We start from the raw sequence: 23,592 nt of genomic DNA, 5'->3' as shown, positions 1-23,592 counted from the left end.
TAGGGTGCATAGGGTAGGTAGGGGGGTGGGTTTGGTGAGGATGCTCTCATCGATGCACATTGGCGCATTTTGACCTGGCTACAGAATTGACTGTTGGGTAAGAAACAACGAGTGGAGTTAAGGGCTTCTTTTTCAGGCTGGTGAAAAACGGCACCATGTTCTTCACAGCTTGCAACACGTTATCGCCAAGATCTTCCCTACGCCTCCACTTCTCACCTTTAGAAGACTGCCAAACCTTAAAGAGACCATTATTTACAGCAAACTGCCCAGCCTGCAGGATAACATCGACCACAACACTGTACAGTCCTATCATGGCAACCCTACAAGACATGTAAGTGTCGACACGGATACCACCATTATACGTGGGGACACCACGCACCGTGTACGCAGCAGGTCTGGCTGTATCACAATCTTTGTCTCGGCCAGCGCTGTCTCCCTCATACACTGCAGGTAAGGATGCCCCGAGGCATGGTTCATTGGTGAGACCAAGCAGACGCTACAACAACAGATGACACCGCACAACAATCACCAGGCAGGGGTGTTCCCTCCCAGAATTCAGCAGTGAGGGAAATTTGGCCTCAGATCATCGAGTGAACATCCTCCAAGGAGGACTTTGGGATCTACAACAAATCAGAGTGGCCTCGCAGAGGCTGATAACTAAGTTCGGTACCCATGGGAATGGCTTCAACCTGGACTACAGGTGACCCCACTACACGATACATACTCTCTCACATAAACACAAACACTCTGACATACTCACACAGTCATGCAGATCCTCTCTCATACACAAGCTCTCTCTCATACACACAAACATACACCTCCAATACTCTCTCACAGGCTTATACTCCATCACACTCACATACACACTTTCACCAAGCTTTCACACATGCAAACACGCAGTCTCTCACTTTGACTCACACTCACCCACTCACACGCACATACCCTCGCTCTCTCTCTCTCTCTCTGAAAGACGTGCACACACATATTAGTCGATGGGGTGAATTTGTATTGGCAGAATTATATTTGCAGATACATTCTATTTTGTTCACAAAATGCATAATCTGCAGGCAGTCAATATATGTAACATTTTGTAAATTCCACTTTGGAAATAGAACCAGTCTGACTCAAAATTGGGATATCTGGGAGAAAGTGAGGACCGCAGATGCTGGAGATCAGAGTCGAGAGTGTGGTGTTGGAAAAGCACAGCAGGTCAGGCAGCATCCGAGGAGCAGGAGAATCGACATTTCGGGCATAAGCCCTTCTTCAGGAAAGGTTGGGATACAGACAGACTCTAACCTCACACCTTTAATTCATTGTCTGAGCTGAGTTGTCACCATTTGTTATGAAACCTTAAGTTATCTTGAAAAGGTGACTTAAAAGAAGTTCTGGGATTTACGTATTAATTAATCAAAATATTCTAAATGATGAAAGACTTAACAACAATCCAGGTTTGTTCAATATATCATTTCAGTTACATGACACTGTATTCTTTCACGATAAATTATGTGTCTTGGTCCTCTTCTCCACAGCAACCTGATGATGGAGCAGTACTCTGAAAGCTAGTGATCCAAATAAACCTCTTGGACCAGAACCTGGGCTTGTGTGATTTTTAACTTTGTTCATCCCAGCCCAAGACCTCCTCCTCCACATCATGCGCTCTGCTAATCTAGCAGCATCAACTGTTAATTGCAGGATAAGGCGAGTTCAGGCACTTTGCCCAGTCACTAGCCTCAGTCACATAGTGTCTGGACAGTGTTGGTTAGTAGCTGATAAGCAAGTGTCTGTATACAAGAGGTTCTTGTAAAGGAAGAGCTGGGAAAGACTTCACTGTAAGGTATTTGTGCAGCTGTAAGTTCAACCACCTCACTGAGCCAGGGAACGTATGACAGACAGACACTAACATAAGATTCAAAATGGTTTCCAGGCTTTTAGTATGTGGCAAAATGACTGCTTTGGTTATGACAAATCTCCCAGCCCCTGACTGAGTGTTGCAGACTGGCACATTCCAAGGTCCAGGACGATGTGCTGAGTGACCCAAGCTGAAGCCAAGAGGATGGGCATTTAATCCAGTGATATCAACGACGGAATCTGTTCTCTGAATGTGAATGGCACCATCAGCTGTGAATGTAACAAAGATTTGTGTGAACAAAGCATACAAAATAGAAAAAAAAGTTTTGCGCTCAAAACAACAGCACCCTGTGCTGAACACGAGCATCATAACCTAATAAGGCAGCCTGATGCAATTCTGTCCAGCAACACAGAGGTTAAAGCTCAAACTTTGTGTTTCCCAAATATGGGGGTGATTGTTCCCGGATTGTCAAACTGTCCAATCACAAAGCGCAATATCAACCAATCAGTGAGATCAGCGAGGGTGCTTTATGCGCCAATCAGACGCGAGCTTTACTGGACCAATCAGAAAACGCCGGGCGCCAGCCGCCAGCGGCTCAGGACAGTATAAAAGGAGGGGCGGGGTGGATGGGTGAGTGAGTGTGAGAGAGAGAGAGTGAGTGTGTGTGAGTGAGAGAGACTATTGGGGGGAGGGGGGTAAGAGAGTGGGCGGGGAGAGAGTGGGTGAGGATGAGGGGGAGAGGATGGGGATGGGGGGGGGGAGAGGATGGGGATGAGGGGGAGAGGATGGGGATGGGAGAGAGTGGGGATGGGCGAGGACGAAGCAGACGGCGCGGAAGTTCACTGGGAGGGGAAAGGACCGTGGGACTGCCAGAGATCCGCCGCTACCAGAACCCCACCGAGCTGCTGAGCCGCAAGCTGCCCTTCCAGCGCCCGCTACGGGACATCGCCCAGGGCTTCAAGACCCACCTGCGCTTCCAGAGCTCGGCCCCCATGGTCCTGCAAGGGGCCAGCCAGACTTTGCCTGCTGGGACTCTTCGAGGACACCAACCACTCGGACGGCTGCATCAAGCAAAGGCTTTACCCAAGCTAAGCGCTCTCTTCACTTGGACGACCTTCATTCCTTCCCTCTTTCGGCTGTCAATCTCTACCTTGCTACTTCTACCCTATCTTCTGCCATTCTCTTCCATCTTACTTCCCCCTTTTATTGAAAGGTTAGCTCAGAAAGTAACCGGTTTCGAGTCGGGAGTTTCCAACTGAACTACACTTTTCTGTTCTGACTGAGTTAGTTACGTTCGTTACTCGAGCAGTGCGTCCGTGATAATGCTGTTCAGATGCAAGTTGAAACCTTAACCACTTTGTTTTCTTTCCCCACAGGTCACCGAAGGCGCCAGATTGTTTGCTGATCCCTGCCTGGTAGCTGGCTCTGGGTGTGAAAGACTCAACTCTACAATCAAGGGCTGATCCTCAATCCGCGATCAAGGGCTGATCCTCAATCCGCGATCAAGGGCTGATCCTCAATCCGCGATCAAGGGCTGATCCTCAATCCGCGATCAGGGGCTGATCCCCAGCCACGAACTATGTTCGGTGATGATTTGGAGACGCCGGTGTATTTGGTACAAGTTCTGTGTCTTGTATCTCTACAACCACCTGAAGAAGCAGTGCTCCGAAAGCTTGTATTTCCAAATAAACCCTGTTGGACTATAACCTGGTGTTGGGTGGTGTTTTTCGTTTAAACTTTTAATAGTTAGTACTAAAGTTTATTTGGAAGGTGACCCCGTGTGTGGCGACATTATATACTTTCCACCGTACTCCTGTACTTGAGTACACGTGATACAACAGAACCTAAATCTATGTGTGGGGTTGGTGGAAGTGGGTGATGTTGGTGGCGAATACTTTGCACCAGTATTCACAAAGCAGAAGGGCATGGTGGATGGGGAGTTTAGGGACAGGTATGTTGGTACTCCGGGCATCTCAACATTAAACAACAGGTGGGGTTGGGGGCCTTTAAAAGGCATTAAGGTGGACAGGTCCCCCGGATCCGATGGGGAAATATCCCAGAACGCTAAAGGAGGCACGTGAGGAAGTTTCTGGAACCGTGTACGAAATATTAGGGATAAAATAACAGCTGTTTTGGGACAGGTGGGACAAGTGAAGTGGAGGGTCAGGTCTGAGATGAGGTGGGGGTGGGAAGATGAGGAAACGGGTGAAGTCAACATTGATGCTGTGTGGTTGGAGGGTCCGAAGGCGGAAGATGAGGCATTGCTCCCACCAGGCGTGAGGTGGGCTGGATTTTGCACTTTGTAGCTCAGGGTGTTGGTGTCCTTGCTTGATAGGTTGGCGAAGAAGCAAACGGTGGTAAGACATGGAGCAGATGGTGACTGAGAGCAGTTAAGAGGGAAGGTGGTTCAGCAGCATGTTGAGAGATATAGTGTGGAAATAGAGGGAAATGGTCACATAAGCAGCAGAGGTTTGGTGGGCTTAACGGTTTTAAAGTTAAGACGGCTCTTGCTTGGAGAGGGAAGAAAGGTATACCAAAGACTGCCCGAACAAACTTGGGTGTTAATGTAACCGTAACAAGTCGCAGGATAACAGCACTGCCTCCAGAAAAACCACAATTCAGATTCTGCCATTGGTTTGGAAATCAGGGGAGAGCGCGAACGCAGTCCCCCACTACCACAAATTTTGCAGTCGAGTATCCCGCATTTGGGGACATCGCAGGCGTCAGCACACCCGAAGTGCAATGGGATGGTCTCGTCCTGGGAACGCCACCCTTTTTTTTATTTCAAAAATATACTTTATTCATAAATACTTTGATCTATACAACTGGACATGTCACACACATGTACACATTCCATTTCTTTGCGTATCGAGACAGTGTAATCATTCTTATTTACAGGTTGATGCGATTACATTGTGCTGAGGCGCCAACAGATCCCAAATGACTGCGCGGGCCCCCTGTTCTTCTTTCGGCAGGCACATGTTACACGGTGGTCTTTCCCCACCGCGCCTTGGCGGCAGCCGCCCCAAGCTTCAGCGCGTCCCTCAACACGTAGTCCTGGGCCTTGGAATGTGCCAGTCTGCAACACTCAGTCGGGGTCAACTCCTTCAGCTGGAAGATCATCAGGTTTCGGACCACCCAGAGAGCGTCCTTCACCGAGTTGATGATCCTCCAGGCACAGTTGATGTTCGTCTCGGTGTGCGTACCGGGGAACAGGCCGTTGAGCACGGAGTCCCGCCTCACGGCGCTGCTCGGGACGAACCTCGACAAACACCACTGCATTCCTCTCCAGACTTCCTCTGCATAGGCACATTCCAGAAGGGGGTGTGTGACAGTCTCGACGCCCCGCAGGCGCTTCGAGGGCAGCGTGCGGTGCGACTGAGAGCCCGGGCGTGCATAAAGGATCTCACAGGCAGAGCCCTTCTCACCACCAGCCAAGCCATGTCTTGGTGCTTGTTGGAAAGTTCTGGCGATGAGGCATTCTGCCAAATGGCTTTGACAGTCTGCTCAGGGAACCGCTCGATAGGATCCGCCCTCTCCTTTTCCCGAAGGGTCTCAAGAACACTACGTGCTGACCCCTTCCTGATGGACTTGTGGTCAAAGGTGTTTTTCTTCATAAACTTCTCCACAAAGGAAAGGTGATACGGAACGGTCCAACTACTCGGAGCGTTCCATGGCAGCGAGGCCAGGCCCATCCTTCGCAACACCGGGGACAGGTAGAACCTCAGTACGTAGTGACACTTGGTGTTTGCGTACCGGGGATCCACGCACAGCTTGATGCAGCCACACACAAAGGTGGCCATCAGGGTGAGGGTGGCATTGGGTGTATTTTTTCCCCCGTCGCCCAGATCTTTGTACTGCGAGTCCCTTCGGACCCGGTCCATCTTTGACCTCCATATAAACTGGAAGATGGCCCGGGTGACTGCAGCGGCAGGTTCTGGGAACAGGCCAGACCTGTGCCACGTATAACAGCAATGACATTGCCTCACACCGGATGACCAGGTTTTTTCCCGCGATGGAGAGCGACCGTAGCTTCCATCTGCCCAGTTTCTGCCTCACTTTGCTGATACGCTCCTCCCAAGACTTGGCGCACGCCCCAGCCCCTCCGAACCAAATACCCAGCACCTTCAGGTGGTCGGTCCTGACGGTAAAGGGGATCGAGGATTGGTTGGCCCAGTTCCCGAAGAGCATGGCCTCGCTCTTGCCTCGGTTTACCTTGGCCCCCGAGTACCCGTTCGAACTGGTCACACATGCACATGAGTCTGTGCACGGACAGCGGATCCGAGCAGAAAACGGCGACGTCATCCATGTTCAGGAGGCCTTAACCTGCAGGCCCCCACTGCCAGGAATAGTCACCCCTCTCAGGCTCGCATCCTTCCTGATGGACTCGGCAAATGGCTCTATGCAGCACACAAACAAGGCAGGAGAGAGGGGGCAGCCCTGCCTGACTCCAGATCTGACTGGGAAGCTATCTGATTCCCACCCATTGATTGAGACTGCACTGACAATGTTGGTGTAGAGCAGTCTGATCCAATTGCAGATTCCCTCCCCAAAGCCCATTTTGGAGAGAACATCTCTCATATACCTGTGTGATATCCTGTCAAAGGCTTTCTCCTGGTCCAGGCTGATCAGGCAGGTGTCCAACCCTCTGTCCTGCACAGAGGCGATCGTATCCCTGAGGAGTGCGAGACTCTCAGCGATCTTCCTGCCCGGCACAGCACAGGTTTGGTCAGGGTGTGCTTGTGTGTGAGGGAGAGTGTGTAGTGTAGTGGGGTCACCTGTAGTGTGACATGAACCCAAGGTCCCAGTTGAGGCCATCCCCATGGATACCGAACTTGGTTATCAGCCTCTGCTCGGCCATTCTGAGTTGTTGTATATCCCAAAGTCCCATTGGAGGATGGTCACCCAATGATCTGAGGCCACATTTCCCTGACTGCTGAAGTGTTCCCCAACTGGGAGGGAACACCCCTGCCTGGTGATTGTTGTGCGGTGTCATCTGTTGTTGTAGCGTCTGCTTGGTCTCACCAATGAACCATACCTCGGGGCATCCTTGCCTGCAGCGTATGAGGTAGACAGCGCTGGCCGAGACAAAGATTGGGATACAGCCAGTACATGGTGGTGGTGTCCCCACGTGTAATGGTGGTATCCGTGTCCACACTCTGACACGTCCTGCAGGGTTCCCATGATAGGGATGTACAGTGCTGTGGTCAATGTTATCCTGAAGGCTGGGCAGTGTGTTTAAGATCTGGTGGTTGTTTAAAGGTGAGAACTGGAGGCATAGGGAAGGTCTTGGCGAGATGCTCATCCTCATTGATAACATGTTGCAAGCTGTGAAGAACACGGTGTCATTTTTCAGCTCCCAGGAAGTACTGAACAACAAAGGATACAGTTGGTTGCAGCTCGTATCTGTCTCCTGAGGAGGTCATTACGGGTACTCGCTGTGGCACATCGGAACTGGCAGTCGCTGAGTTGATCATCGTACCCTGTTCTTTTATGAACATCCTTGAGCACCTTCAGGTGTCCGTCATGTTCCTCCTCATCTGAACAGATCCTGTGAATGTGTAGGGCTTGTCCATAGGGGATGGCTGTTTTAATATGTTGTGGGTGGAAGCTGGAGAATTGTAGCATTACGAGATTATCTGTGGGTTTGGGGAGAGTGGAATACTGAGGCCCACATCCTTGATGGAGATGCATGTGTCGAAGAATGAGACAGCTACTAAGGAGTAGTCCATGGTCAGTCTGATGGTGGGATGAAACCAGCAATTGGTGTTTTATTTATGATTTACAGCATCCAAAGTTCTTTCAGTTCCCTCCATAAACTGTCTGCCTTTCCACCCATTTTTATGTTGTCTGTAAGTTTGGTGATGATACATTCCCTTCCTTCCTCCAAGTGGTTAATAGAAAAACTTGTGATCCCAGCACTGACCTCTGGAGAACCCCATTGGTTACAGGTCACCCACCTGAAAAAGAAGCCCTTTTCTCCACTCGGTGTTTCTTGGCAAATAGCCAATTCTGTCGCCAGGTCAAAATGTGCCAATGTGCATCGATGACACTTGGGGAATAAGAGAATCAAGAGAGTGCTTACACCCCAGGAAGAGCTCTCTGTAAGACAGGATTGCCCTATTTCTACATCAGATAGTTAATCAATTCTCCTCAGAAAGCCACAACTGATTGAGCCTCCTGTGTGCTCTCAGGCAATGTATTCCAGATCCAAACCACTTGTGCTGTTTCTCATGTCAGCATTGCGTGTTTTGCCAGTGGGGATCCCCAATCTTCATATTAAATAGACATCATTGGAGAAAATGTGGGAAATATTGCACAGAAACCATAGAGTCCCTACAATGTGGAAGCAGGTCATTAGGCCCATCGAGTCCATACTGACCCTTCAGGGAGCATCCCAACCAGACCCACCCCCTACCCTCTAACCCTGCATTTCCCATGGCCAATCCACCCTAACCTACACACTATTGGACACGGGGAGAATGTGCAAGCTCCACACAGACAGTTGCCCGAGGGTGGAACCGAAACTGGATCCTGGTGCCGTGAGGCTGCAGTGCTAACCACTGAGCCACCGTACCACCCATGTTTCCATATCATTGATTCAGGTTAAGGAGCTGCCACACCCAGGAAATGATGTCAATCTCAGACTTTATATTGTGGAGTGTTGGGGACAACAAATGGACATCTTTAAATTTGGGAAGGAATTTGAAGAAGTGGGCATGCAGAAACCATTCCTGTTTTTCGGATAACTCCAAAGGAAACACTTACAATTGTTGCATGGGAATGAGCATGAAACCTTGGAGGATTTGTTTCCACGTCGTGTTGCAGGTAGGGAATTCCCCACAGAATGGAGCATTTGAAGCACCAGGATCCATCATTTTGACAGAAAGTTTGACCCATTCGTGACATAAAAGGGAAAAAGAGTGTGGCTTGTTGGGGAGGCGATGGGATATTGATACTAACCACAGCTCAAATCCCATTGCGACAGATGCTGGAATTTGAATCCTAAGAAATCAGGAATTAGCTGTCTTTAAAGTTTAGAGTTTTAGGTATCGTTGGTAAAAGGGACTATGGCGATAGTGTGAGTAAATGTAACTGTTCAATCAGCCATGGCTACATTAAATGGCGGGCTAAATGGTCTGCTGTCCCTGTGTTCCCTGGGGATGAGAGGTGGTAATCACAACAGGAGCAGGTTTGTGAGATGTACTGATAATAACGTAGGAGAATGTGAGGACTGCAGATGCTGGAGAGTCAGAGTTGAAGAGTGTGGTGCTGGAAAAGTACAGCCAGTCAGGCAGCATCCGAGGGGCAGGAGAGTCAACGTTTCAGGCATAAGCCCTTCATGAGGAAGGGCTTTTCACTTGTTTTTGTGCTGGACCTTCAACTGGCCCTAATGTACAGTGCAGGGGCTACTCCAGCAGAGGGAGGCAGTGGTCCATCTGCTGCGGTCTGTGGAGCTGACTGTGACTGGAGCTGACCGTTTTCCAGCATTAAGGAAGATATTCACCCCAGCTGCCTGCACAGTTACAATGCTCCCCTCACAAGGTAGCAACAAGAGTAGACCATTCAGCCTGTAGATGTTGCCCCACTGCTCATTTAGGTCATAGTTTTTCATCATTTATATCAATGATGTGGATGTGAATACAGGAGATATGGTTAGTAAGTTTGCGGATGATGCCAAAATTGGTGGATCCTGTCTCTCTCTTTCTTTCTCTCTATCCCACCCACCCCCTCCCCACCCCTCCCCTGGTTTACAATCCACAGAGAAGACGATTCTGTATGGTATGTTTATTGAGCTTTCGTTCTCTCACCCCACAGATACCCCTTCCAATCATCACTTCCCCCCTTTCACATTGTTCCATACCGCAGTAACTGCCACCTGATTGTCCCTATCCTACATAATTCCTACACTTACTTGCAATTCTCTCCACACGTACGATTTTCTCTCTGCCATTTATTACCTCCCCATGAATGCCACTTCTGCATTTTCCTTCACTCAAGCAATTTTTCCGAGCCCCTGTTTCGAAATACCACTGAGGTCCGAGACCTGGGAAAAGTAATGTCAAATACAGTGTGTGCTGGAAATCTGCTGCAAACATCAGGGTCTGGGTGGAGAAACTCAGCAGATCTGGCAGCAGGAGAAAGTGAGGACTGCAGATGCTGGAGATCAGAGTCGAGAGTGTGGTGCTGGAAAAGCACAACCGGTCAGGCAGCATCCGAGGAGCAGGAGAGTCACCGTTTCGAGCATAAGATCTTCAGCAGGAATGAGAGGGGGTGCCCAAGGGGGCTGAGAGATAAATGGGAGAGTGGGTGAGGGTAGGGGGAAAGGCAGCTGGGAATGCGATAGGTCGATGAAGGGGAGGGTGACGGTGACAGAGTGGAGGGTGGAACGGATAGGTGGGAAGGAAGATGGACAGTTACAATAGTTCAAGAGGGAGGTGCCGAGTTGGAAAATTGGATCTGGAATTGGAGGGGAATTAAGGAAACTGGTGAAATCAACATTGATTCCATGTGGTTGGAGGGTCCCAAGGCAGGAGATGAGGCATTCTGCCTCCAGGCAGCGGGTGGCCAGAATTTGGTGGTGGAGGAGACCCAGGACTTGCAAATCCTTGCGGGAGTGGGAGGGGGAGTTGAAGTGGTCGACCACAGGGTGGAGGGGTTGTTTGGTGCAGATATCCCAAAGATATTCCATGAAACATTCCACAAATTGGCATTCTGTCTCCCCAATGTAGAGGAGACCACATCGGGAGCAACGGACACAGTAGTGTGTGGAAGTGCAGGCAAATCTCTGTTGAATGTGGAAGGATGTGGTGGATGCCAGGACATTGATTAAAGTTGAGCAGGAGATAGACAGATGTTTAATTAGTGATGGGTTGAAGGGATATGGAGAGTGGGCAGCAACGTGGAGTTGAAGTCAAGATGAATTCAGCCTTGGTCATATTCAATCAAGGGGTTCAATTGGTCAGTCCCATTCCCACTTCTTGTGTTCCTACATTGTTATGTAAGTGAGATGCCTTCAGCAATAGCAGGAGAAGGTGACATAGAAGGGAGAGAAAGACAGTGGAGATCTAGGGACAGCACAGTGGCTCAGTGGTTTGCACAGCTGCCTCACAACGGCAGGGACCCGGGTTCAATCCCACCCTCGGGCAACTGTCTGTGTGGAGTTTGCACATTCTCCCTGTGTCTGAGTGGGTTTCCTCCAGATGCTCCAGTTTCCTCCCACAGTCAAAGATCCATCTTTGGTGGATTACCCATTGTGTCCAGAGATGTGCAGGTTCGATGGATTGGCACAGTAAATTGCCCAGAGTGTTCAGGGCTGTGGGTCAGGGTGGATTGGCCTGTGTTAAATAGTCCACAGTATCCAGGGATGTGCAGGATGGTGCATTAGCCACGAGGAGGGCAGGGTTAGGGTTGAGGATGGGTGTGGGTAGGATGGTCTTTGGAGGATTGGTGGGGACCTGTTGGGCTGAATGTGGGGATTCTATCTCTTCCCTAAATGCACAAAGATTAATCTTGGTCTGCCCCATTCCCGGGGACGCTGTGAGTTGCGAGCAGAGATCTGTTTAAGCGACAGACCCAGGGATACAGAGGTGTTCAAAAAGGCACCATGAATTCTCTATCATGTGGCCTCCCAGTGTGATATACATGAGCCTGTGTAACAGAGGTAAAGTACAAACCTGCTCATCTCCATGCTCTGACTCAAAACAGCAAGCAACCAGCCACCAGTCCAGGCCCCACACTCTGGGCACTATTCATAGAGTAGAATCCTCACAGGACGGAAACAGGCCATTCAGCCCAACAAGTCCACACTGACCCTCTGAAGAGTAACCCACCCAAACCCATTCCCCCACCCTATTGCTCTACATTTAACCCTGACTAATGCATCTAACCACATCCCTGAACACTTTGGGGGAATTTTGCACAGCCAATCCAGCCTTACCTGCATATCTTTGGATAGTGGGAGGAAACCCACACAGACACAGGGAGACTGTGCAAATTCCACACAGACAATCGCCCGAAGCTGGGATCGAACCCGGGTCCTTGGCGCTGTGAGGCAGCAGTGCTAACCACAGGACCATCGTGCTGCAGACTCAGGGGTGCGTCTGCCCCAGGCTGGGACTGGCTCATATACAAAACAAGTAGTGGCTCTATTTTGGTGTCCAATAAGAAACAATTTTCCTTTCCAGCTGTGACTCCTCAATTATTACAGAGAGCAAAATGGGCTGTCGCAGATTAACAATTCACTTCAGTATAGGAGTTGGAGGTCATGCTGTGGTTGTACAGGACCTTGGTTAGGGCCGTTTTGGAATACTGTGTTCAGTTCTGGTCTCCCTGCTATAGGAAGGATGTTGTGAAACTTGAAAGGGTTCAGAAAAGATTTACAAGGATGTTGCCAGGATTGGAGGATTTGAGCTACAGGGAGAGGCTGAACAGGCTGGGGCTGGTTTTACTGGCGTGTCGGAGGCTGAGGGGTGACCTTCTAGGGGTTTACAAAAACCATGAAGGATATGGAGAGTGTGAACAGCCAATGTCATTTCCGCAAGGTAGGGAGTCTAAAACGCGAGGGGTTTAGGTTTACTGTCAGAGGGGCAAGATTTAAAAGGGACTTGAGGGACAACTTTTTCACATAGAGACTGTTGAATGTATGGAATGAGCTGCCAGAGGAAGTGGTGGAGGTTGGAACAATTACAACATTTAAAAGGCATCTGGATGGGTGTATGAATAGGAAGGGTTTGGAGGGATATGGACCAAGTGTGGGCAAAAGGTATTAGATTAGGTTGGGATATCTGGTCAGCATGGACAAGGTGGACAGAAGGGCCTGTTTCTGTGCTGTACATCTCTATGACTGTACGACTCTAATAGCGAACATGGTTAAACCATTCAGTTATTCATTTTAATCTGATAGTTTTTACACAATTAGGTTTGTATGGAACTAGACTGACCAGTCTGACTAGGCTGTGTGAAACCTCCCAAACAAACAATTCAGAGAGAAATGCGAATTATTGCAAGATTCGGGAACATGGTTTAATCATTCAGTCATTGTAATGCATCAGTTCAAATACCTCAATGAATGTAATGCTCCAAAAAGCAAGGATTCACCTCAAAATGAATCAGTCAGACAGGTTTGGAATGGGATCTGAGTTAATTTGCAAAGAGCATTCAAACCCTCAATGAAATGCCTGCCTCCTTTTGTAATGGGAGAACATTCTCAGTTGATTCCCTGGAAACATTATCGTTACAGAAGTGAAGGTGGGACGATATAGATTTGTATGAAGAGTAAATGATTGTGTGCCACGTCACATAGAGACAGGGTAATCCGGTTCTGGTGCTGCCTCACACTTTGTGCTGCAGCTCCCACCTTTATAAACCCAGCAGTGAAAGACCGACTGGGCCTGTCGCTGGGTCCCATCAGCGAGACACAGCACAAACCCGGTGGGGTTTCGGGTTGGACACTAAGCCGGTTCTCGGGCTGGTGTCCAGGTCTGTCACGCCTGGTGGGGCCTGGAAGTGGAACTTCTGCAGCAGGGTGGTGAAGAACAGGAAAAGCTCCACTTTAGCCAGTGCCTCACCAGCGCACACCCTGTGACCTGAAAAAGAACAGGGGACGGTCAGTACCTCACCCACATAGACACACACACACACACAGACACACACACAGACACACACACACACACACACACAGACACACACACAGACACACACACACACACACAGACACACACACACACACACAGACACACACACACAGACACACACACACACACACATATACACACACACACACAGACACACACACACAGTCCGTTCATAGACCACCATCTTCCAAACCCCCATCGCTGAAACCATCCCAATGGTCACCAACTGAGAGCAATTCCATTCCCACAGTGTGTCTCTCCATCCCTGTTCAGACAGAACTCGAACAGCTGGGAGTACATTCGGCCCTTCATGCTCTTTGCTCATTCAATAAGAACCTGGCTGATCTGCTCCCTCCACCCTACCTTCCCAAACCTTCCCCACTCCTATCCATTTAATTCAGATCCAATTACTCGGTCCTGAATCTACTCAATGACTGAACATCCACAGACCCTCAGGGCAGGGAATTCCAAAAACACACCCCACTTTGAGTGAGAGAACATTGTCCTCTCCCCATCCGAAATGGACACTCCTTTACTGTGAGGCTGTCCATTGAACAGAAATGATGGAGTTTAGTTCAGATAAATGCGAGGTGCTGCATTTTGGGAAAGCAAATCTTAGCAGGACTTATACACTTAATAATAAGGTTCTAGGGAGTGTTGCTGAACAAAGAGACCTTGGAGTGCAGGTTCATAACTCCTTGAAAGTGGAGTCGCAGGTAGATAGGATAGTGAAGAAGGCTTTTGTTATGCTTTCCTTTATTGGTCAGAGTATTGAGTACAGGAGTCGGGAGGTCATGTTGTAGCTGTACAGGATTTGGTGAGGCCACTGTTGGAATATTGCGTGCAATTCTGGTCTCCTTCCTATCAGAAAGATGTTGTGGAACTTGAAAGGGCTCAGAAAAGATTTACAAGGATGTTGCCAGGGTTGGAGGATTTGAGCTATAGGGAGAGGCTCAAAAACAGCCTGTTTTCCCTGGAGCGTTGGAGGCTGAGGGTTGACCTTATAGAGGTTTACAAAATTATGAGGGGCATGGATAGGGTAAATAGGCAAAGTCTTTTCCATGGGGTCAGGGAGTTCAGAACTAGAGGGCATAAGTTTAGGGTGAGAAGGGAAAGATATAAAAGGGACCTAAGGGGCAACCTTTTCACCCAGAGGGTGATGCATGTACGGAATGAGCTGCCAGATGATGTGGTGGAGGCTGGTCCAATTGCAACATTTAAGTAGCATTTGGATGGGTATATGAATAGGAAGGGATTGGAGGGATATGGGCCGGGTGCTGGCAGGTGGGACGAGATTGGATTGGGATACCTGGTCGGCATGGACGTGTTGGACCGAAGGGTCTGTTTCAATGCTGTACATCTCTATGACTCTATGACACATCCCCTCTCCAGGCCTGAAGAATTATCCTTATTTCAATGTCTTTAAGGAATAGAGCACCGAGACCCTGTTCCAGGAGTCAGCTCAGTGACTCTCTCTAAGGTAACTTTACCCTTCCTTGGGTGGAGAGACCAAAACTGTGACTGAGTGTGGGCCCACCAAACCCCTATGGGATCGCAGGACCTGTGGCACCTCCTGAGCTGAATTAGTTGACATTACTGGTCATAGCCTTCGAATTTAACTTCCCTTTTCCTTATTCACTCATGGAACATGAACGTCACTGTCTGGGCCCAGCACTTATTGCGCATTCCCGATTTGTCCTGTTGGGAAGGTGGTGGTGAGCTGGCTTCTTGAAACACTACAGTCCCTCCGAGCCACTCACCATCCTGACCTTAACACCACGAGAAATAAGAACTGGAGCATACCATTCGGCCCCTCGAGACTGTTCTGCCATTCAATAGGATTATGGCTCATTCCACATTCTTCACATCCACTGCCCTGCCTTTTCCATCTCCCCATTCCTTCAGTGTCGCTGGCTCAGAATCGTGGAGTTCCCTCCCTAACAGCATTTGTCTCCAGCGCATGGACTGCAGTGGGTCAAGACACCAGCTCACCACCACCTTCTCAAGAGGCGACTTGGGCACGGGCAATAAATCCTGGGCCCAGCCAGTGACACCCACATACCGTGGATGAAGTAAGAGCCAAATGGGGGAGCTCAACCAATGGTGACATTTTGCAGCTTGCTCCCAGTTCAAATCAGAGCTGGCTCTCCACAGTCAGTTGCCTCACTTCAGAAATGGGAATATTTTAGTAACGGAACACACGGCCCCTTTTACAACCGGTTACCTGCAGAGAAAGGCATGAAGGCGTCTCTCTTCACAAAATTCCCATCAGCATCCAGGAAGTGAGCCGGGTTAAACTGGTGGGGCTTTTCCCATTGGGTTTTATCGTACAGCACCGAGGTCAGTAAAAGAATAACGTACGTTCCCTGAAAAACACAGAAAGCCTGAATGTGTTACTGTGCCTGTGTTTAATGGAGAGTGAGTCATGCAGGATGTGGAAAACCCAGTTTTCTCCCTGATCCTGTTAGTTTCACTAGACACCTCAGGTTATAACCGACTCCACCTTATTGTCAAATGTAACGGCTCTTCCCCACGATTAAAGAAACTCAATTCCTAAAATCCAAATTGCTGTTTGGCCTGCAGTGGGACATAATTACCTGCAGTGGAGGCTGGGTAGATTAGTGCACAGGGCCCTGCTGTTTGCTGACAGAAGGAACACGTACAGAGATTGTGCCTGTTCAATTCAATAAAATAGGTGACTGCCTTTATCCAGTTCACTCTTCAGGGCAATCATAGTCAACCTGCCCAGTTTAAAACTTAAACAGAGCTTGGCAGTTAAGCGCCAGTCATCATTAACTGGTGCATTTCCTTTGATCTCTGCTAATCAGAGCCAACCAATCAGCACTCTCCTCTCATTCATTAACAATAATGTTACCCTTTTCATTGATGAGTGCAAAGTGTTTGTAACAGGATTGAGAGTCAGATGGCACATTTTAACCACATTTTGAAAAAAAGCATGTGTGAGGTGCGATTGACGCATTTTAAAAAACACAAATGTGAGGTGAGATTTAAAATCAAACCTCTTCCCACAGTTCGTGACTGGGTTTGGAATGAAGTATGGTCAAGGCAGGGTCCGGGACGCACAGCGAGACGAACATCAACTGTGCCTGGAGGATCATCAACTCGGTGAAGGATGCTCTCTGGGTGGTCCAAAACCTGCTGATCTTCCAGCTGAAGGAGTTGACCCCGACTGAGTGTTGCAGACTGACACATTCCAAGGTCCAGGATTACGTGTTGAGGGACGCGCTGAAGCTTGGGGCAGCTGCCGCCAAGGCGCGGTGGGGAAAGACCACTGTGTAAAGTCTGCCTGCCAAACGAAGAACAGGAGGCCCATGCAGTCATTTGGGCTCTGCTGACGCCTCAGCTAATTATATGGGCATATGATCAAAAAATGTACAGAAAAATGTACAAAATGATAAATTCTGATCTCTGTATGTACATGTTTACATATGTATGGCATGACCAATTGTACAGACCATCAAATTATTTTATGAATAAAGTATATTTTTGAAATAATAAAAAAAAATTCAGGAGAGCACTTGATGATTATTTCAATAGGACCAATGGCTTATGGGGGAAAGGAAGACGTTTGGTTCTGTCAAAATGCTAAAGAGAGCTAGTACAGATAAGATGGGAGAAATGGCCTCATTTTTCACCATTGAGGTTGTGTGATGGGAACCTTCTATGTGATTTTTTTATTAGCAATTCTCAACATTGAAATTCCCCCTTTTAATTTGTTTCCCTTCTAACTCAGTTCCTGTATTTATTCAGAAAGTACCATAATATTATTACCATGGTGACAATGTTTCAAGTAGAACCCTTCTTCAGGACTGGGGTGGGGGTGAGGGGAGCTGCAGATAAAGGTGGGGGGGGATGTGGGGGAGGGTTTTGGGTAGGAAGTGGGCTGGGTGGCAGGGAGCAATGGAAGAGAGGGGGAGGGTCTGGGAAGGAAAGTTGTTTGAAATTGGAGTTCAATGTTGAGGCGGAGGATAATGGACATGTCGGAGAGGGTATGGGAAGGGGAATTGAAATAGGTGGTGGTTGGGAGGTCAGGTTGGCCAACTCCAACTAGACCCAACCCCAAGAACATCTCCCCCTCCCCACCCATCTCTGCCCTCAGGAAAAAACCGTTCCCTTCAACAGTCCTTGATTTGTGCCACTCTCCCACCACCATCTCCCCATCACCCCACATCCAACCCATGGTACCTCCTCTGCAGCCGGAAAAGGTGCAAAACCTGCTGGTACACCACTTTCCTCACCTCCCTCCAGAGCCCCAAACAGTCCTTCCAGTTCAGACAGGGGTTCACCTGCCTCACTTCCAACCTAGTTTACTGTATCAGGTCCTCCCAATGTGGTCTTCTCTACACTGGGGAGGCCAAATGTAAACTTAAGGAACTGTTCACTGAACCTCTCAGCCGGGCCCACAGGGGCCGACCTGACCTCCCAGTCACTGTCCATTTTAATAACCCTTCCCACTCCCTCTCCAATATGATCATCCTCAACCTTTACCATTGCCAGACCACAAGTTGGAGGAACAACACCTCATCTTCTGCATGGGCAGCTTACGGCCAGGAGGACTCATCGTTGAGTTCTTCAATTTCAAATAACCTCCCTCTCCATCCCCTGACTCCCTTCCCAGCCCCTCCCCCTCCCTTCCATTCCTAGGATTGACCCTTCCTTCCGGCTACCAACTGGATACATTCCTCCCATCGACCAACCAGATCGTGCCCTCTCCCTGTGTTCACCTATTCCACCTCACCACTCTGACCCCCCTCCCCCACCCCACCCCCTCACCCCCACCCCCAGTCCTGAAGAAGGGTTACACCCAAAACACCCACTTCCCCACCTCCTGGTGCTGCCTGACTTGCTGTGTCCTTCCAGCCTCCTGTTTGTTTATTTTGGTTTCCAGCATCTGCAGTTTCTTTTGTCTCGAACAATGCTCCAAGTGGCACAAATTGTGAAAAGTAAGCCTTGTATCTCTGATACCTTTGGAAGGAAATACCCTCTGAAATGCGTGTCCTTGGTTGTCGAATGAGCAAGGTTCGGGACAATGTTGGCAAACCTCTGGATTTCGTGAATCACAGCCTCAGTGTAGGGCATGTGTCTCTGGTCTTCTGTCCTCGGGAATCGACCAGCTCCTATCACCCGATCAATTTCATCTTGAACTTTCCCTGAAATAGGCAAAAAGGTAAAGATCTTTGGATGGAGGGAAACAGTTTACAGCAGACTGAACTGAAGTGGAGAACTTTGTGTTGTTGAGTGACACGGAATGGGCTCGATCAGTTCCATTGCCAGTACATTCCCCTCTCAATACTTTACTTCATCAACTCTGACAGGCATAAACATCAAACTGCCCCAAACACACAGCTGATGTGATAACACCCACTGTGTGCTAACCTCCAAGGTAAATTTTTATTGTTCACTACTGAGGACAATTTGACAATCTATTTAAAATAATTCCATGCCATTATTCATATTTATTACCCTTGAGAAGGATCCGATTGAAAGTGCTGATTTGTCGAGTGTCATAATTTCCACAAAGTGCTGGGCAGGAAACTCGGCAGGGGCAGGATGATCCCAGGAGGGACATTTTAGGGCCACCCCCAGAGTATTCCCCCCTCAACCGAGATCGAAAATATAACAAATCAATCCAAGTGGCCTATCCCCTCTGCAGTGACCTGTTTATTGGGATAACTGTTCACCTCAACCTACATAAAGCCTTCTTGCCTTCAGTCCAATTGGGAATCAGACAGTGAGGTAATTATTTACCCAAGTGAATCAGACTGACAGAGGATCTGCCAATTCTGTTGGATTCCCGATGTCCCTGAGGGAGGCTTTGTCTCTCTGTCAGAGAGCGAGAGAGGTCTTGGATACAACTTGTTCGAGGCTTATCAATGCTCTGTCTCCACATTCCATGCTGTTGGTTCCCCTTGACCACAACGATCCACAAGATTGGAGGGTTCACTGTGCAGCTACTGGTGTGTTCACCTGGGCTTAAACTCAGGAAAATTGTGATAAATTGGATAATTCTCCGAACATCGATCCAGGAATGGAGCTCAGTGCTGGACTGCAAGGCTCCACCTAGTGGGATTGGTGTGTAGATGCAGGAGTATGACTGTGCCACACTGTCAACAGGTGAAAGCTCTGCTCTCTTTCAAACCTGCACTCCCAGGTCTAGCACTTTCTCTGGTGTTTAATAAAGTTTTTGTGCTCCAATTCCAGGGCAGAAATCAAATACAGAATTTAAAATGTGGATTGATGAGATGTGTCAATATTGATTTTGTGTCTTTATGAACGTCACCCTGGGTATCATTCCGGAACCTGCAATGAAAGTTGTCTCCTCTGTGCCCAGAGGTGTCACCTTGGGCTCAAGCTCAGGAAGACTCCACTTGCTGGCTCACTAATGATCAGCTCTTTCTAATCCCAACCATTGGAGGGGTTTCTGATTGAGATGGCCAATATCGTGCTGACCCAGAGCTGTTTCAGTATTGCTCTTGATGGTCACTGGGTTCCTGACTGACAATGTCTTGTCTTATTCTCAATCAGATTCTTACAGGGGTCAGTATTTTACCCTGAGGGGAGGGTGGGTTTGAGCACCAGATGTAGATATGAAATGCCACGTGCCAAGACACTCATGACAGGAACTAACCTCCCTCAGGGAACATAAAGGACTGACTAAAACAAAACAAAGGAGAGTAGAGCCCAGGAACAGGCCCTTCGGCCCAACAAGACTGTGCTGACACGAGATGCCTTTCTAACTAAAACCCTTTTGCCACTACGTGGTCAGTATCCCTCTATTCCCTGCCTGTTCCTCAATTGTCAAGATGTCTCTTAAACGTTACTATTGTCTCCACCTCCACCACCTCCTCCAGGCACTTACCACCCTCTGGGTAAAAAAAATTTGGCTCTCATATTTTTGTTAAACTTACCCCCTTTTACCTTAAATTGATGTCACCCAGGAACTGTCATTAAGGACTCCATCTATCCATGCCTCTCATAATTTGTAAACATCTATCAGGTCACCCTTCATCCTTTGAAATTATAGTGAAAACAACTGAGTTTTTCCACTGTCTCCTCATGGCTAATGCCCTCTACACCAGGCAACATCCTTATCAACCATTTCTGAACCCTCTCCAAAGCCTCCACATCCTTCTGGGAGTGTGGCAACCAGAACTGTACACAATATTCCAAATGTGGCCTCACTAAAGTACCACACCACTGCCACATGACTTGCTAATTATTCATCCTCTATCCCTGACTCGTGAAGGCAAGCACGCCCAGATGTCTTCTTGACCTCCTTATCAACTTGTGTTGACACTTTCAGGGAACTGTGGCCCTGCACACCAAATGCCTCGGTATGTTGGTGCTACAAAGGTTTCTGCCATTTACTGTGTGCAGTACTTCCCTCCTGCATTCGATCTCCCGAAATGCATCACCTTCCATTTGTCTGGATTAAACTCCATCTGCCATTTCTCCACCCAACTCTCCAACCAATCTCTATCCTGCTGTATCCTCTGACAATCCTCCTTACCATCCACAGCACCCCTGAACTGTGTGTCATCCACAAACGCATCAATCAGACCATGTCTGCATTCCCCTCCCAACCATCTATATACATTACAAGCAACAAGATACAATTTTACAAGTAACAATATTATATTAGATTCAGATGCCAATTTAGGCACAACTACCAAACTAACAAACACAGAGTGAAGGATTCCTTACTCTGGATTTCTGGGTAGTTTACCATCAGAAGAAGTCCCCAGCAAAGGGTAGTGGCGGTGGTTTCTGTGCCAGCAGCAAACAGGTCAGCGATTGTAACCACGATATCCTTTTTCTTACTCTCGAAATCTTCACCTCCCAGCTCCTTCAAGACAAAATGAAACAAAGGAGAGTGTGTCGCCTCCTTCAGGAAAATATTCAGCTCCATAAATGTCTGGACAGGGGTATGTATGCCCGAGGATAGTGATCCTTCCAGCCTCTGGTCATGAACGTCACGATGACAATGACAGACTTGGCAGATGGAATACAATGCAGGGAAATGGGAAGTGGAGAGAGGAGAAATACACTCGCTCATGGTCAGGCTTTGGGGAGGCAATAGATTTCACCAATTTGAAGGTGGAGGGACAGGTCGAGAAGTCCTTTAAAGCAACTTTACAGCTTTTGTTGGAATAAGTACGTACATCAGGAAGTTAACCCACACCATTCTGTTTTATATACAAATATATATAAAAATCTGGTGAGGCCTCAGCTGGAATATTGCATCCAGTTCTGGTGTCACACTTTTGGGAAAATGTCAATGCTGGGGCGTGGGTGCAGGGCAGATTTACTGAAGGGGAGAAGATCAAGGGGAGATTCGATAGAACCGTTGGAAATCATGAATGGGTTTGACTGGATAAGTAAGGAGAGATGATTGCAGGAGCAGGGTGGGTCAAGGGACAAGTCCAGTAGGAGGGGGCAACAAGGAGCACTCTACAGCAATGCGATGCTGAGTGACTGGAATTCCTGACACAGACACAAAGCTACATTCACACGAGAGTCGGGGATAAACTTGAAGGGAAAAAAGTGACAATGCAGTGGAGAAAGAATAGGGGAGTGGGACAGCTCTACCAGGGAGCAGCTATCGATATGATGGGCCGAGCAACCTTCCCCTCTGCTGTATCACCCTCCAATTCTCTGAATGAAAGTTGCCTTTCCTGTCTGAGTTCACCATTAGGTTTCAATCCACTCTGGCAGCTAAGCAGAGATGAAGGGGCAGGACTTAATGAATGTGGGGTTTAAATTCATTAAAGAGATTGATTTCCTCGTCAAAATGAGAATAGTGTGGCTCCAAAAGCACTGAACAACAGATCCAGGTGTAATTTCAAGGGCAGTGTTCAGGGAAAATAATGTGTAAAATTAGGAAAGACCTCTCCTCAGTTATATTACTCATGAGACTTTCCGTGTTGACTTTTGCAAGATTGAATCTCACACACCATCAATGCTATATTCTGGACACATTGAGCATCCACGTGATGTCATGAGCACTACGATGAGATAAATAATCAGATACAGTGAGCGCTTGAAGCTACACATTCGTAGTTGTATCCAGAAACGAGGGGCAGCACTGAGCGACATTTTAACAGATGTTTGACACAGAATCTTCCTCCATCAAAACCCACAAAGTCCTGGTGTGGAGTCTGAAATCTGGGGAGATTCCCCTTAGTGCTGAAGAGGTGTGTCACTATACCTGCTGATGCCTCAGAATTAAGGCCTCGCTGAGTGTCTGGATGCTGTTCTCGCTCAACGTCTCTTTGGCAGCTTTGAAGAAATCTTCAATGATTTCATGCACCTTCACGAGATTTTGAATAATCTTCCTGCGGCTCGGAATCAGAAATCCCAGAGATGGGAAAGAGTTGAACAGCTGGATTGGAACAAAAACATAAGGATCAGGCCTTTGGAGGATCCAGTGATCGCTCGTCCACGGTCAGTGCAGCAACTACTTATATTCAGTGATGCTTCATGGGAGATAGGAGATTGTCATGGCAACACCGCACTTCCTCTCCTCTCCTCAGTGCCCCCACCCCAACCCATAAACCCTCCAAATTTACAGCTTTAGTTTGAATGCTTTAGCTCTCATCCAGAATGGGTGACCTATCAGCTATCATCTGTTACATATGGATTCCAAAACTCAGATACAGGTCAGACCAAGTAAGGACAGCAGATTTCCTCCAAATTAGTGGACCAGCTGGGCTTTTCTTGCCAATTATATTCATCATTATACTCTTAAATCCAGTTTTGTATTGTTAAAGCGAATTGAAATTCCGCCATCCACCACAGCAGGATTTGAACCCGGCTCCCCCAGGTTGATGTCACTTGCATCATTTTCCTTCATGTGGGAAGCTGAGGGAATCACATCTCTTGAAAGCATTACCCCACCTCCCCCCCCACACCCCGACCCCACCCACTCCCTCTCCATATCAAGAGTCTGGGAGAATGATTCCACTTCGGGGAATCTTTCTGTGATTCTATAAAATGCCTCATTTCATTCTAAATGAGTTCAGAAAACTCATTACGGTGACAACACATTCAGTGCCAGGCCAGGTAAATTTTGTCAGTGCTGAAAGA

The 23,592-nt window shown here is 48.2% G+C and overlaps 3 protein-coding genes, 1 long non-coding RNA gene and 1 pseudogene across 4 annotated transcripts in view; 3 read left to right on the top strand and 2 right to left on the bottom strand.

The window, feature by feature from the left end:
- LOC148140888 (uncharacterized) overlaps positions 1-1,556 on the top strand; it is a 132,173-nt gene extending 130,617 nt beyond the window's left edge. Inside the window, exons 14-15 of the mRNA XM_087979781.1 lie at positions 137-331; positions 1,530-1,556. Coding sequence (XP_087835907.1) covers positions 137-331; positions 1,530-1,556 — 222 coding nt within the window. The remainder of the gene's footprint in view (positions 1-136; positions 332-1,529) is intronic.
- The window catches only part of LOC148140878 (H-2 class I histocompatibility antigen, alpha chain-like), a 450,761-nt gene that overhangs the window by 223,524 nt on the left and 203,645 nt on the right, over positions 1-23,592 (top strand). The window lies entirely within an intron of this gene.
- On the top strand, positions 2,683-3,555 carry LOC148140887 (uncharacterized). The gene is made up of 2 exons (XR_015752967.1): positions 2,683-2,936; positions 3,226-3,555. It is a non-coding gene; the product is annotated as an uncharacterized LOC148140887 (long non-coding RNA).
- LOC148140886 (U1 spliceosomal RNA) lies at positions 4,494-4,632 on the bottom strand (annotated as a pseudogene).
- LOC148140885 (cytochrome P450 2K1-like) overlaps positions 11,736-23,592 on the bottom strand; it is a 34,750-nt gene continuing 22,893 nt past the window's right edge. Inside the window, exons 6-10 of the mRNA XM_087979619.1 lie at positions 22,715-22,888; positions 21,211-21,352; positions 18,472-18,656; positions 15,710-15,851; positions 11,736-13,437 (exon numbers count right to left, since the gene is read on the bottom strand). Coding sequence (XP_087835745.1) covers positions 13,259-13,437; positions 15,710-15,851; positions 18,472-18,656; positions 21,211-21,352; positions 22,715-22,888 — 822 coding nt within the window. The 3' untranslated portion in view covers positions 11,736-13,258. The remainder of the gene's footprint in view (positions 13,438-15,709; positions 15,852-18,471; positions 18,657-21,210; positions 21,353-22,714; positions 22,889-23,592) is intronic.

The sequence above is a fragment of the Chiloscyllium plagiosum genome, unplaced genomic scaffold (genome assembly GCF_037043375.1).
Source record: "Chiloscyllium plagiosum isolate Xiang-an unplaced genomic scaffold, Cpla_swu_hap1 HiC_scaffold_35, whole genome shotgun sequence".
Classification (NCBI taxonomy): Eukaryota; Metazoa; Chordata; class Chondrichthyes; order Orectolobiformes; family Hemiscylliidae; genus Chiloscyllium; species Chiloscyllium plagiosum.
Note: the sequence above shows the minus strand (reverse complement) of the source record. Positions and strands in the feature narration are given on the sequence as shown.